Genomic DNA, 15,695 nt, shown 5'->3' with positions numbered 1-15,695 from the left:
CTCATGGGGACCCGAGCAACAGACTTCCTTCCAGACACTTCGCCAGAGACTGTGCGAAGCCCCGGTATTAGCCCTCCCGGAAGGGATGGAAGATTTTGTCGTATATTGCGACGCATCGATTTCGGGACTGGGTGCAGTGTTGATGCAAAGAGGTCATGTGATAGCTTATGCATCGAGGCAGCTAAAGCCTCATGAGGCGAGATATCCCACGCACGATTTAGAGTTGGGGGCAGTAGTGTTCGCTCTCAAGATTTGGCGTCACTACCTGTATGGGGTTCGATGTACGATATACACGGACCATAAGAGTTTGAAGTATTTGATGGAACAGCCCAACCTAAATATGCATCAGAGGAGGTGGTTGGATGTGGTCAAGGATTATGATTGTGAAATCCTGTACCACCCGGGCAAGGCTAATGTGGTAGCCGATGCATTGAGCCGCAGGGCGGAGAGCACTCCATTGCGAGATGTATGTCTGAGACTGACGGTGATGACTCCGGTATTGGATGCTATTCGTGGGGCACAGGCCGAGGCTGTGAGATCCGAGATGCAGAAGAAAGAGCGAGTCGTTGGGTTAAGTTCAGAGTTCGTTAAGGATGGACGAGGACTTCTGACGTTTCAGGGTCGGATTTGGGTACCGTTCGTGGGCGGTACGCGTGCTACTTTGATGGAAGAGGCTCACAGATCGAAATTCTCGATCCATCCCGGTGCTACGAAGATGTATTTGGACTTGAGGAAGGAATACTGGTGGCCCTGTATGAAGAGAGACGTCGCCTGGTTCGTTGAGAGGTGCTTGACCTGCCGTAGAGTTAAGGCCGAGCACCAGAGACCGCATGGCAAGTTGCAGCCTTTGGAGATTCCTGAGTGGAAGTGGGAACAGATTACTATGGATTTCATCACCAAATTGCCGAGAACTGCCAGGGGAGTCGATGCAATTTGGGTGATTGTGGATAGGTTGACGAAGAGTGCACACTTCCTTGCCATCAGCGAGAGTTCATCAGCGGAGAAGTTGGCGGAGATATACGTGAGGGAAGTAGTATCTCGGCATGGAGTGCCGATCTCGATTGTTTCGGACCGTGACTTACGCTACACTTCCAGGTTCTGGAAGAAATTCCATGAGGAGCTGGGTACTAAACTGCATTTTAGTACCGCATACCATCCCCAGACAGACGGTCAGAGCGAGCGGACGATTCAGACATTGGAGGACATGCTTCGAGCGTGTGTGTTAGACTTCGGGGGTAGCTGGGATGCGTATTTACCCTTAGCAGAGTTTTCCTACAACAACAGCCATCATTCGAGCATTGGTATGCCACCTTTTGAGTTGTTGTATGGTAGGAGGTGTCGGACCCCCATTTGCTGGGGAGAGGTGGGACAGAGAGTGATGGGCAGTACAGAGATCATACTTCAGACGACAGAGCAGATTCAGCAAGTTAGGCAGAGGTTATTGACCGCCCAGAGCCGACAGAAGAGTTATGCGGACAGTGCCTGTCCGAGCTTGAATTTCAGGTTGGCGATTTCGTTCTCCTGAAGGTTTCTCCTTGGAAAGGAGTGATCCGGTTCAGGAAAAGGGGCAAGTTGGGGCCCCGGTTTATAGGTCCATTTCGTGTGATTGCAAGGGTAGGCCGGGTAGCCTATCGGTTGGAGTTGCCAGCAGAGTTGGGATAGATCCACAATACTTTTCATGTATCGCAGTTGAGGAAGTGTATAGCCGATGAGTCGGCAGTGGTTCCATTAGAGGATATTCAGGTGGATGCGAGCCTGAATTACGCCGAGAGACCAGTAGCCATCAGGGATCGTAAGATCAAGGTTCTGAGGAACAAGGAGGTACCTCTGGTGTTGGTGCAGTGGCAACACCGGAAAGGATCGGAGATGACTTGGGAGCCGGAGCGTGAGATGCGGGAGCAACATCCAGAGTTATTTGCAGAGTGAGACTTCGAGGGCGAAGTCTAGTCCTAGTGGGGGGAGAGTTGTAACAGCCCGGAATTTCAGGTATTGTTATAATTATGTTTTTGGGGTGTTTTAAGAGGGGACTTGGCGAGTTGGAGCCAGACTCGCCGAGTAGGACCGCAGACTTGGTCGCGGGTTCGCGACTGGACTCGGCGAGTCTGCGCTGTTCAGCGGAAACCCTAGCCGTTTGGTTTTGGGACGTATAAAATGACTTATAGGCCGTCATTGTCCGTTTTTGCCTACTGAGAAGAACCTTAAATCGGTTGTGTGCATCTAGAGCAAGATTGATGGCCATTGGTGACCTTGAAGAAGTTGTTGTGTAAGGAAGAGAAGGGTTTTGGCTAAAGGAACAGCAAGGGAGTCACGTTCTGAAGATTGGGGACACAGAGAGTGCATTATTCAGGTAATAATTCAGTTCATTTTCTGCTATGTTGATGTGTGCATGGATTTAGGGTTTATGGAACCCTTTTGTGGCTAGATTGGATGTTACCCTTGTTCCCCAAGCGATTGTAGCCCTGTATTAGGACCTTTAGAGGTCCAGAATATCCCATGCTTGTATATTTCGGGAATCAATAGAGGTTTTGGATTGGAATCCTTATGCCTTAAGTTAAAATGTAAATTATAAGTCTTGGGGTGTAGCATGAGCACCTAAATGAAGGCCTTAAGTGATGGACCAGCTTAGGAGGACCCGACCTATGAATGGTCGGGACAATACTGATCTCAGGAAGCAGTTTGATCGACTGCATGGCATGGACTCGCCGAGTCCAATGAACAGACTCGGCGAGTAGCTTGGAGATTAACTGGGACTCGTCGAGCTGTTCTTCAGACTCGGCGAGTGGAGTCGGGGTGGCCCCGCGATTCTTCCACGAGGAACTCGTCGAGTCAAGAGAGATACTAGACGAGTAGAAAGGGAACATCAGGAAGTTATGAGGATGTCTAGACTCGCCGAGTCGCCATAGCACTCGCCGAGTCCGGTCAAGTTGACCGTTGACCGTTGACCAGGGTTGACCTACATGTGATTTCTTAGGGTCAGTTGTCTTGCAAGATAAAAGTGTTAACAAGGGATATATGATATTATAAGGAGTCTGTAGCTCGGCGGATCAAGTACGAGTGATTTCAGGGGTTGCTAGCTTTCGATATTTACGAGGTGAGTCTTCTCACTATACTGTACCCGGAAGGGTTTGACTGTGTGACCGGAAGGTCGGATATGATATGTGTTATACGTGCTATAAATGGTAAGATAATTGCTATGCATGCTATGTATGTTTATATGGGCCGGAAGGCAATATGTTATGTGATCGGAAGTCGAATATGATATATGATATATGTGCTATATGTGGTAAGTTAAATGTATTATGTGCTGTGTATGTGTATGGGCCGGAAGGCAATATGTTACGGGCCGGAAGGCGAATATGTTATAGGCCGGAAGGCGATTATGTTACGGGCCGGAAGGCGTTGTGTTGTGGACCGGAAGGTCAGGGCCTGGAAAGGCGTATATGTGTAAGTAGTATACTGGGGAACTCACTAAGCATTTATGCTTACAGTTGTTATGTATGTGTTTCAGGTACTAGCGAGGACCGTGGGAAGGCGCCGGCGTGATGCGTACACACTGTTTGATATTTTGAGATCTTGGGAATTTTATGATTGTATTTTGACATAAAACTTGGAATAATTATATTTAGTTTGAATAAAATCACTTTATTTGAAATGAAAATTTTGTTTGAAAATTTGCGTTGTAACATACAATTAACTTCTTAGGCACTCCTCCTAGGATTATCCTTGCTCATGCGCCACTAGTTGTTTTTGTATATGCTTGTTGTACACAATACGGGATCAGATAGACTATCGAGTAACTGAATCTACCCTAAGTCCACATCCAAACAAGGGACGTGGAATATGGCTAAGTTAATTATTCTAAGGCTATTTAATCCCGACTGTATACAACTATACAACATACAGGTAACAATCACACAATCAAATAACATATAACAAGCAATTTTGTATATTATAAGGCATCACAAAAATTAGGCACTTCTTGTTGGATTAATGTCTAAGTCCATAACTATATTTGGTATGTACTTGACCCGACCCGGCATGGTCCATTTGGGTTGCACTTCACCGACACAATTTATATGGATAATCTTTTGAGAATAGTATGTTTATGATTAATATTAATATATTATAAGTTCTAATATATTATTATGGAATCATATTATTTAATTAGTATTGATCAAGAATTAATTTATAATTAATTAAGTGATCAAAAGGAACTAATTAAATATGGACTCTTATATATATGGAATGGGCCAAGTTCATTTAGGTTGGGCTAAGCTTTCATGGATAGTCCATGGAGTGTTTAACCCATGGATCCTAAGAAATGAAAGTTCATGGGTATTAGGGTTTAACCCTAATCCTCCACACTATATAAAGATGTCCTTGGTTGGTGAAATTCGCACTAGTGTGGTACACTATAAAGGGCTAGCCGATTTCACTAGAGAGAACCAAGTATCCATATTCTCTAAAGTCTTCCAAGGTGTTTTGGTGATTTGTGATTCCACTTGAGGCTTCCACACTATTGGGGCTAAGCTCTTAAAGCTTGAAGACATCAAGCTACATGAAGGTATGTCATCTAACTAGTACTTTGTAGTATGAGATCTTCATAATATGCTAGTTAGGATTAAAGCCTTGGAAAGTTCTTATTTGAATGTATAATAGAGAAAACATAGATCCAAGGTTTATAGGGTTGCATGTACACCATAGGAGTGTTAGAATGCTCATAACCCAACACTTTTATCCACCTATTCCTAAAAGAACTTAACTTATCCACTAACATGATTTTCTAAAAATTCACTTATCAGCAAATTCATATTCGACACATATAACAGGAATAGGTATTTTAGGAATCACTCTCATGTTCGGGCTCTATCTGACTTACACCATATCTTTCTGTAAAAACCAATATTAAGTCAAACGTCCATGTTCCCGATCCCAAGCCAACAATCAAACAAGAACATGACAAGAGACTAAGATCGTGTCCCTAACCTAACCCTTTATTATAAATTTCTTTTTCTTAAATGTTTGTGAAATTTCTTGGATCCTAGTTTGAGTTTGGATTCAACAAGTGTTCCTCCAAATCCCTCAAACCAGGGCTCTGATAGCAACTTGTAACATCCCATTTACACATCAAAAAATTTCATTTTTAGTTAAGGTGAAATTTCTCATTTTTAGAATACAAGTTACGAAAATCATTTATTCCAAGTTACATTTATCGAAAATTAGAGTAATATAATAATGTGGAATCCTAGCTTAATGTTGTTAATGAGTGTGTACAGTCACGCCTTTGCCTTCTCATGAACCGTTGATACTTGAAAGCAACAGCGACTGGATAAGCATGTATCTTAGTGAGTTCCCCCAAAAAACCACACGCATTAAGATAAATAAAACATGTAATGTGTCCAATTAGTTATCGAACTAGAATACCTTGGCCTAGGGGTGCAAACGAGCCGAGCCGAGCCCGAGCCTGGCCAGGCTCGGCTCGGGCTCGTTTAAGTTCTAAGAGGCTTGAGCTCGAGTTTGGCTCGATTCAAGCTTCTTGTACTGAGCTCGGATTGAGCTCGTAAATAATCATACAAGCTCGACTCGGGCTTGGGCTCGGCTCGTATTTTGTCTGACTTGCCTAAATAAGCTTAAGCTCGGCTCGAGCTCGTTAAGAAGCTCGCTTACTAAGACCCTAAATTCCTAATCCACAAATATGTTTTTATTTTAATATATAAAAAAATAAGAAATTATATTATATAAAGGCTCGTTTAGGCTCGCGAGCCTAATCGAGTTTAGTGACATAGGCTCGAGCTCGAGCTCGTTTAATAAATGAGCTTAATATTAAGCTCGACCTCAGCTCGGACTCGTCTAAAATCGGTTTCGAGTCGAGCTTTTAGCGATCCGATCCCGAGTAGCTTGGCTCGTTTGCACCCCTACGGCCCGAGCCGATCACTCATCGAACTGGAGTGCCTTGGCCCAATCAGTCATTAGAGTGGAATGCCTCAGCCCAATTAGTCATCAAACTGGAATGCCAACATGAAACATATCCAATCAGTCATCAGACTAGAATACCCTATCCCAATCAATTATCGGACTGGAATGCCTTGGTTAGTTGGCTTACGTACATAGTAGTAAAGCTTCAACCCAAACCACATTATGTCGACATATGCAACATATAAAACATATAACAGCAAACAAATAATCATGCAGATCTAACATATCACTACAGCATATCAACATCCTATACACAAGGATACATAACCAATAATCCAAGGAATGCATAACCGTATGTACCTAGATGTGAGATAGACACTGGATAGGTGATCCTACTCTAGAGCTACAACCAAATAAGGAACATGCAAGATAACCTAGATCAATAGTCCTCAGTATATCATGTGTAACCACGTGCAGTTCTCTACTAACTGATAACCAATACTAGTTGGTCGGCATTGGTGCCTTCTCCAATAGGTAAAACAAGGAAAACTCACATGAATCGAAAAACCTAATAACAATGTGATGCTCTCCCTTTTCTGTACTGTTTGCTCCAGCGAATCACTAACACCAAAACCAGGTAGAATCTTAATCAATAGTCAAAGATCCTCAAGATTGAACAAAAAGTCAACGGTCAACGGTCAAAGAAAGTCAAAGTCCTTATCAGGTTAAGTACGCCCTGCATACTCCATCATTACGAATGGTGTACGGGACTAAACCCTAGTACGTGTTGTGTACTCCTTAGGTACGCCCTACATTCTTAAGCCAATTTTACACCCTTTATTCAACACTTATTCCCTTAATACCTTTCTTCCAAAACTCATATCTAATATCAAATATCACCATAAATTATAAAGTTTCCAACTTTATGACTTTTCATGGTTAGAAAGTTCCTAAAACCATAACCCTAACTTATTATACAATCCAAAACTTCATATCTCTTGCATAGGAGGAATGGAAGGATCAAGGTTGGATTTTTATGATCCATGCACATAATTACGTCTGAAAATGCTACTCATGTGGTCTGAAGTAGCTCATACTCAACTAGACCAAGAATATTGGACAAAAGGACATAAAGCTAAGAACTAACTAGATCTAACAAATCATTCACCAAGTTCTGAACTTTATACCTCTTGGAGATGGCTTGAGTGGTGTAATTCATTGATCCACAAAGCTTGAAGCTTTTCCAATCAGCACCGCCAACTTCTTCTCCCTTCAAAAGTACCCAAAAACACACTTTTAGCTCACAAAAGCTCAAATATGGGGTTAGGGTTTCAAGGGAGTCATTTGGAGAGATGGAGGTTGAGAATGGAAGAGATTTATGGAGGTTAAGAGGGGTTAAAATCCCGGATTTAGGGTTTGCACTCTGGTCAAGTATGCCATGTGTACCAAATGTTACGCTTGCGTGACTCATGAAAGACTTGTTACGCCCTGCATAACTTCTAGTTACACCCTACGTAATTCATAACTCCCTAATTTCCACTTCAACTTCAAACAATCATAACTTCTTCGTTTCAACTCCATTTTTCGGTGTTCTTTATATGCACGGAAAGGTATTTAGGAGGCCTTTAATCTTCTCTAGTTAATTTGGACTAGAAACTTCTCAAACTAAAATCATTAATTCATGCAAGAAGTCTGATCTATAATATTTCCATTTCTACCCTTCGGTCCGATACATAATTCAAAGGTTAGATCTGACAACCAACATTATCACCTCCCAAAAGATCTAGACTTTACTTCCTTAAGGCCCAAAACCTTTACATGATTGACTTTCGGCCCACAACCATGTATTAAGAAATGAACAGAAACGAAATGTTACATATCTATTTTTAGGTGCTTAACATATTTAATTTATAAAAACAATAATGTCTTTAGACATATTTAAGCATTTCTTTTTTACTTTATGCTAATAAAATGCCATAATAGGCTAAGTTGTGAATTTTGTTTTTTGTTTTTCATACTTATTTTTCTATAAAATATTCATGTTCCCCCAAATAGGGATATCTCTCTTGTTTTCTTATTTCCTATGTTCTCTATAATGAATATTTGAGTTTAATTTTATATTTTGAATTTATTTTAAAATTATGTTTGATTTAAGTTACTAATAATAATAATAATAATAATAATAATAATAATATTATTATTATTATTATTATTATTATTATTGTTATTATTATTATTATACCTTTCTAATGAGATAATATATAATTAGAATTTATAATTATTATTAAACAAATTTTATTATCTGTTTATGTTTAATAGAAAGTAAAATAATAATTTATTTAGATTCATACAATAAATAGAAAAAAAATATTTAAATCAATAACATTTTATCTGTACATATATCATTATTAATCAATATACATTATTAATTTAGAATATAATAAAAAATAATAAATAAATAAGAAAAAAAAAAAAGAAACAAGATTCGGTGTAAATCATATGTCTACATTAAAGTAACATACATATTAATCAAATAGATTTTTTCTGATCGAAATGCATTAAGCTCCTTTTTGGGTTGATTCGGTTTACCTCATAATCTTTTGAGTAAATTACACGAATCGTTCTTTGTTCATGTGCCAAAAAGCACCTTCAGTCCCTATTTTCAAAAATTAATTTGGATCGTCATTCATTTGGTTAAAAGTTGCACATGTCATCCCTCGTTAGTTTAAATTTACACGTTTCATCCCTTACGAGACATGAAATGACTATTTTACCCTTTTTATTTGATTTTTGATTTATTTTATTTTTCTTACAATTAATAACAATATACAAAATAAAATAAAAACTTCATTCTTCCCACCTTATCTAACCCCTTCCCTTCTAAACCCACTTTCCCCTAAAACAAAATCATCACCACCACCGGACAACTGAGCACCACCATTGACCACCGCTGGACCACCACACACCATAGTTGACTACCACTTTTTTTTCTTTCAAAAACATCGTTGATAAACCCTTATCCCCCTTCTTTCCAAGGTTCCTTAAGCCACCACCGTCGACCACCAAGCCTTGTAGAAACACCAGCCGAAGGAAGAGAGGCGGAAACACCAGCCATCACCACCTGTTCGCAGATCTACACTCCAGGTGGTGTTAGATTTGATTTTTCCAAATATGTGAGTAATGGCAGACTCGATTTCTTTAAGGTTGAAACTCTGTCGAGTCTGATTCAATACAGAACCCTCTCATATTACTTCGACGGAATGTACCTCCGCTCTAGGGTTTCAAATGGAGATAGAGGCGAACAAAAAAGAAGATCCATTCTTCTGTTTCTGCCAGGCGAGGGTGAGGGAGAAGACGGTGATGGTTGTGCTCAGATGAAGGAGGTGGTGGTTTCGAACACAGATGTAGGCGGCGATGGTTGCTACAATGGTGGTAGAGAAAGAAAGAGAAGAGATGTGTGGTTGTGGTTTCCGACAACTTCATGGTTGTCGGCGACTTCGTGAATGGTGTGCAGATCTTAGACGGTAGTGGATAGGCGGCGAACGGAGAAGCAGAGATGGAGTGGTGGATGGTGGTCTTCATCTGGAGACCCGATTTCAATGATGTAGAAGGAAAAGGGGGGAAAACGAAGGGGAAGGGGGAGCGGGGAGGGGTGGGTTGATTGGTAGGGTATTTTGTTTTTTTTTTTCTTTTTTTTTTTTCTAAATCTAAAAAATGATAAATACATATAAAAAATTAAAAAAGAAATTATTAAGGGTAAAAATGTCATTTTATGTCCACATGGACGATCCGAGTGAAAAATTATTATACAGGGACGGTTCGAGTTAATTTTTGAAAATAGGGACTGAACGTGCTTTTTGGCATCTGGACGAGTGACGATTCGTGTAATTTACTCTAATCTTTTTCTCAATGCTACCCCACGAATTGAGGCTAAAGGTTGCTTATCTAACTTAAATCGTTTTAATTATAAATGTTTATATTTAAAAGTTTAGAATGTAATGAGAAGTGCTTGAAAAATAGGAGTCCACATTTCAAAATTTTGAGTTAATGTATATAATCTTCACTTAACCCTTTTAATTAGATTTTGACTAATTTTGTAAGGATATTAATCTTAGGGGGTGAACTAGAAGTTGAAGGACTTAAAATGTTAAGTTGAATGCCATATTAGGCTGAAATTAAAAGAAAAGACGTTGAAGGACCATTCTTGCCAATATAGGAAAGATTAAATCTAAAAGGCCCAGACACTCCCATCTTCTTCATTTGAACAACTGAATTAATGAAACTCTATTTAAAGGCATAATTCGACATTGGGAGGTGAAACGAGCTTCTAGCATCAAAACAATGAAGGAAAGCTAGTGAAGTTATTTTTTATTAGATTTCTTTGTCATTTAAGCTTCCATTAATGGTTGATTTTATAAAGTTTCTTGGGATTTTTCTAGATCTGACTTCTTCATTTTTCTTATGGTGATTGGTGAAGGTGACATTTGATCTTTTAACATGGAGGGTTGGGGTAAGATTGGTGGTTCCAAATAAAAGAAAAATGTAACATCCTCTTTCGAAAAGTTTCTTATTTCAGGATTATGGACCGTAATTTGATCATGTGAAAGCCTTGGGCTTTAAGGAAATAAGGTTTAGACCTTGTTGGCTATTGATAATATTATTTATGTGATCTAAGCCCTTAATTTATGTTTTAGAGCCAATGATAAAATAGGGAAAATGATGCTTCAGGCTTCTTGCATGAATTAATGATTTTAGTTCGGTATGTTTTAAGCCAAAAGTAATTAGATAGAGTTGTGGGGCTCGTCGATAGCTTTTTGTGCATATAAAGATAGCGAAAACAGAATTGAAACGAAGAAGTTAAGATTGTTTGAAGCTGGAATGGAATTTGGTGAAAAACTATCGCCACAGAGTGGAGACTAGATCTCCATGAAGTGGAAATCACCACGAAGTGGTGAACAAGTTGCCACAACATGACAGTTGCCACAGAGTAGAGAAACGTTTCCATAGAGTGGTAGTCTGTCAGGCCCAAACCCATTATTTTTGGGGTTTTCAATATATTTAAGCATAACATTTCGACTTTTTGGCCATTTTATAACCCTCCATCATATCTAGAACCCCTTGGGAGAAACCCTAGCCTCTATCTTCAAGGTTTGAGTCCCCCCCCCCCCTCTTCTCTCTTTTCTTTTGGATGTTTTGTAAGATATTTTGATGAAGCTTAAAGATCAAGAAGGTTCTTTTAGTTGCAAAGAATGATGTTTCAAGTTTGGATCCATCAAAGGCACTGCATTTCTGGATTATTGTGAGTATAAAGTTACAATCTTGCTCTTTAGCTCTTTAAATCTGTTCATTTGTGGTTTTTGGCACTTTTGGTCCATTTTATGAGTGATCTTGGACTTAAGTGGACTCCAACGTCCATTGATCAGTTTGGAATGCTTCTTGGACCTCATGGACTAGGAAAGTCATGATATTTTGCCTTCCATTTTAGCCATGCAAGTTATCTTGGTTATTTAGGTCATTTTGGTGTATTAAAGTTTAGATCTTGAAGGATTGTGACATTATTATAGGTAATGTTGGAAACTCTATCCATCTAGATATCTTGTTGATTCAGATCTGAAAGTGGAAGATTTGGATTTAATTGATTAAGTTGAGAAAGATGTATTGTTGGTCCCTTTAAAAATTAAAGTTTAGATCTTGGTGATTTGGGTCATCCTAATGGATAATGTTGGAAAATTTATTCATTATGAAGCTTTTAGGAACCAGAACCGATGATATGAGCTTTGGTCCTTATGGATTAAACTCTTATTGAAGAAAAGTTATTCAGATCGGAAACCACGGCGTGGCCAAGGAAGGCCCACGGTGTGTGGTATGTGGTATTTTGGGGGAACTCATTAAGCTTTGTGTTTACAGATTGTTTTTAAATGTTTTTTAGGTACTTTTGGTTCCAAAGAAAAGAGTTCGATATGATCGCATTGCATAGCCCGAAGTTTATATCCATACTATCTTTTGATATATCAATGATGTTTTGAGGATTCATTATCATATTTTGATTATCATTTTATTGAAATGAATGGATGTTGTTTTGGTTAAATTTAAAAATGAACATTTTATCTTGTATTTTTTGGATATTACAAGAAACAAAGAAATATACAAAAAATAAAAAATATAATAAGGGTAATATATTAATTTTAAGTCGGTTAGAGACCAAAGTCGAAACAAAAACAAATTATATGGATGTTTCAAGATAAAAAAAAAATAATAAATAAATACATCCGGACTATTCCAACCCACATCGTTCATTTACGTAACTTTCCTACACTATAATGATAGGGGTATTGGTAAAAATGACCACTTCTTTTGTTTCAATAAAGGGATATTGACAATTTTTGTCAATATTGACAATTATTAATGAAAGATTTAAACAAAATGAGCAAGTTTTTGGAGTTTTGGAAAAATGATCTCTATGTCCACAACATATAATTACGGAGAACCATTTTGAATTTTGGACAATCATACATTTCGGATTCCAAACTATCATTATTTCAACCTCTATGTAATGTTAATTTATAAGTCTCTTACTCACATCTAATACACCGGTTTATGAGTTCACCACAACTTATCTAACACTATTACAGCCACCTTATCTCCACCCACCACTTTATTATCACACTAACACTCATATAACTCTTGAATACACATGTACCACCTTATCTAACATCTATGATCTACCCACATAATTCTTTTATGAATTCACAATAATACCTACCTACCACCTTATCTAACATATATTTAAATTTTAAACCTGTTAAAACCATAACATAATTCACATCAAAGCTACACGAGTAATTCATTATCCAAATTAACTTAAAAGCATAATTTTCAGTCGTGCCCAATCTTATATGAAGCCCGCATTTATCTCTGCCTCTGATTATTTTTGTGTTATTGAGTTTAAATTTATCTTTGTCTTCGATTATTTTTGTATTATTGAGTTTAAAGCGAAGGATTCTATCAGTACACTTCATCCCTCGTACATACACGAAAGGTTATTTGGCAAACTGAAGTTCAATTTTGTTCATACATATTTGCATTTTGACAAAACATGACCCAAAATTACAACTTCTTTATCTACGTCATTAATATGTTACAAACTTGTAACAAAAACGTATAGCTTCTCATCAAAACATACAGCCAACATGACTTTGATTCCAATTGCCACAAGGCATATACTAAAACGAACCATGTGGCAATTTTTCTTCAAACACATTAAATAACAACCAATCATTTGGCTCTTATAAATATAACTAAAGGCCACAAGCAGCCACCAGGAACTTCTGTTTGCTTACAGGTTCCTCATGCAATGCTACAACCTCATTCACCTTTTCAAACAGTTCCTCAAGCTTATTCACACCATATCTTTTACAATCGAGTGATTTTTTGTATCTCTGTTGATAAATTTCCTCAAAACAACTTAACAAAATCTTACAAGAATAACTCACAAGTATCTCCTGCAGCTCATACCTGAACTCATTCAGAATTTCAACACTCTGTTCTTCAACAACCACTCTTTCATCATCATCAAACTCATCATCATCAGAAGATCCAACACCCTGCTTCCCTTTCTTATCATCCTTTATGGGGCCTTCTGTTGAACATTTCTTGAGTAACACAACCTTCTTTTGTCCATGTCCTTCAACACAAATCACATCACTCATTTTTTTCAAAAGATTCACAAGTTTCCCACTTCCATACTCTGAAACATAAAGGGGTCTCCCGAAACGTTTCTGGTATTCAGCAGGAAGACGCGCAAGAGGTAAACTTCCACCGGAATGTTCTAGAAGCTTCATTAGTTGACCTTTCAAACCAATCAAATCTCCAGGCTGGACCCACCTCACATTATGGGAACTCGATGCAGATGGAAGACTATATGATTTTGATAAATTGTTGCATTCAGGAAGTGAAATCCCTTTATATACAATTGCTTCTTCTTCATTTTTAGTTTCATCTATGTTTTTAACATGAGATCTTGAAGGTGTCACAAAGCCTTCTCCACGAACCAGAGCATGCCAATCCCAGACATAACTACCAGCATTACTCAAAGCAGAAGAAACAGAAACACCAACCCTAGATGGAATCACAAGAATCACAGTGTATCCACGTTGACCAAGTACATGAAGTGCAGGAGAAAAGTCAACATCACCTGAAATCAGCATGATGGATGAGGGTGGAGGATTATCAAGAGCAAAGAGAAACATGTCAACTAATATTGCTTTATCAGCAGCGTCTTTTCTTCCATTTGGTACATCTATGAGCTTCACTCCAGTTCTTTGACACCCTTCTCTTAATCTTCTAGGGAAGCCATTGAAATCTCCATATGCAGAGAACATATTAACAGCTCCTTTGATTATGGGGTGGACACGTAAGGCCATTCTAATATTACCTGCAACATCTTCTGGACGTATGTCATTGGGAACAGGACAGTTTTCCATGTCCCAGAGTATAGCAATTGGACCATCTAATGAGGTTGTGTTTTTCATTAACATATGTGGTTGATGTTGTTCCATGGATCCTGAAGATAATATTAAAGCTGATGTCATTCCATTCGCCATCAGTAGCTCACAGAAGCTTCAAGCTACCTGTTCAATGCAAACATGGAATATCACCAACAGTTTTCAATGTGAGATCAATTGCTAAAGCTTTTTAATTGTTGTAATCAGGGAAGAGTACCCGAAAGGCTGAAATTCATGATTCTTTTGATACCAAAATCAAAAAGCTGGAATGCTTATTATCTCGCAAATTAAATTAAAATTCATCAACAAACAAGATAGACGAATTTCTTAACAAAAATGTTTCCAGGTTCTTCGAACTACAAAATTAAACAGGTCAAGAAAAGACCAAAAGATCGGCAAATAAATTTATTGACGGAAGAAGTATTCACCCAATCAATTAAGAAAACGAAAAATTAGACACATGAAATATACTCAAAGTGACAGTAACTGAACTTAAAAAGACAGTCATGATCAATCAGCTGCCACATGAATGCAATTAGGACGATCAACAGAGTAAACCCTATGAATTAAAGATCTCAACCTAAAACCGTGATATATGTAAAAAAGTTATGCAACCGAATATACAGATAGAGGTGTTGGTACCTGACGAAGTGGGAAGTTTCTTCCGATTGTGGATTTTGGGAGGAAACGAATAGATGAATTAGTGGTGCTGATCGGCGTACAGCGATTAGCGATTAGTAGAGTCCGAGACGACGATGGTAATGACGGTAACGGAGTATTTTCGTACCAAAGTCGAGGAATTATTGTAGAAATTTGGTACTGACCGCCACAATATATACACACAACCGATATAGTGTTCTGTTCCATGGTTATTTGTTTTATTAAAGGGAAAGGGATAATGACTTAAAAACTTAATATTTTTTTTTATTTGTATAGGTTTTTATTGAGATATTTTTTTGTTTATATTTATATTTTTAATTTGTTTAATTTTATACATTTAGTTCTTTTGAATGACTACGTAAGTCAGAAAAATCACTTAAAAATATAATATATTTTTATTTTGTACACATTTAATTCCTAATATTTTTTTACATATTTAATCATTAATATTTTTTTGTTGCAAATAAATATGTGTTGTTTTTGTATACATGCAGTACTCATAACCGGTTTTTTAAGTTTTTCTCACAACATACTTCACGGGATAATCATTAATAAGGTATCCGGGGATATTTATACTTATGGTCATCATTGTCTCGGCTGCTTGATTGATTAGTT

The 15,695-nt window shown here is 38.0% G+C and overlaps 1 protein-coding gene across 2 annotated transcripts; it reads right to left on the bottom strand.

Annotated features, from left to right (window-relative positions):
* Positions 1-13,176: 13,176 nt before the first annotated feature.
* On the bottom strand, positions 13,177-15,272 carry LOC145047315 (uncharacterized). Of its 2 annotated transcripts, XM_078995570.1 has the most exons (3): positions 15,063-15,272; positions 14,638-14,660; positions 13,177-14,546 (listed from the first exon to the last, which is right to left on the bottom strand). In XM_078995570.1, exon 3 carries the CDS (start codon positions 14,517-14,519, stop codon positions 13,215-13,217), a length of 1,305 nt encoding a protein of 434 aa, XP_078851696.1. In that variant the 5' UTR covers positions 14,520-14,546; positions 14,638-14,660; positions 15,063-15,272; the 3' UTR covers positions 13,177-13,214. The 2 variants fall into 2 exon arrangements, with proteins under 2 accessions (XP_078851696.1, XP_078851695.1); XM_078995569.1 differs by lacking the exon at positions 14,638-14,660 and having other exon boundaries at positions 15,063-15,271.
* Positions 15,273-15,695: the final 423 nt, after the last annotated feature.

Source organism: Lactuca saligna, chromosome 5, assembly GCF_052625555.1.
Source record: "Lactuca saligna cultivar CGN05327 chromosome 5, ASM5262555v1, whole genome shotgun sequence".
Taxonomy (NCBI): Eukaryota; Viridiplantae; Streptophyta; class Magnoliopsida; order Asterales; family Asteraceae; genus Lactuca; species Lactuca saligna.
Note: the sequence above shows the minus strand (reverse complement) of the source record. Positions and strands in the feature narration are given on the sequence as shown.

Coding starts and splice junctions, on each gene's coding strand:
- LOC145047315 (XM_078995570.1), bottom strand. CDS start 14,519: ATGGCGAATGGAATGACATCAGCTTTAATATTATCTTCAGGATCCATG.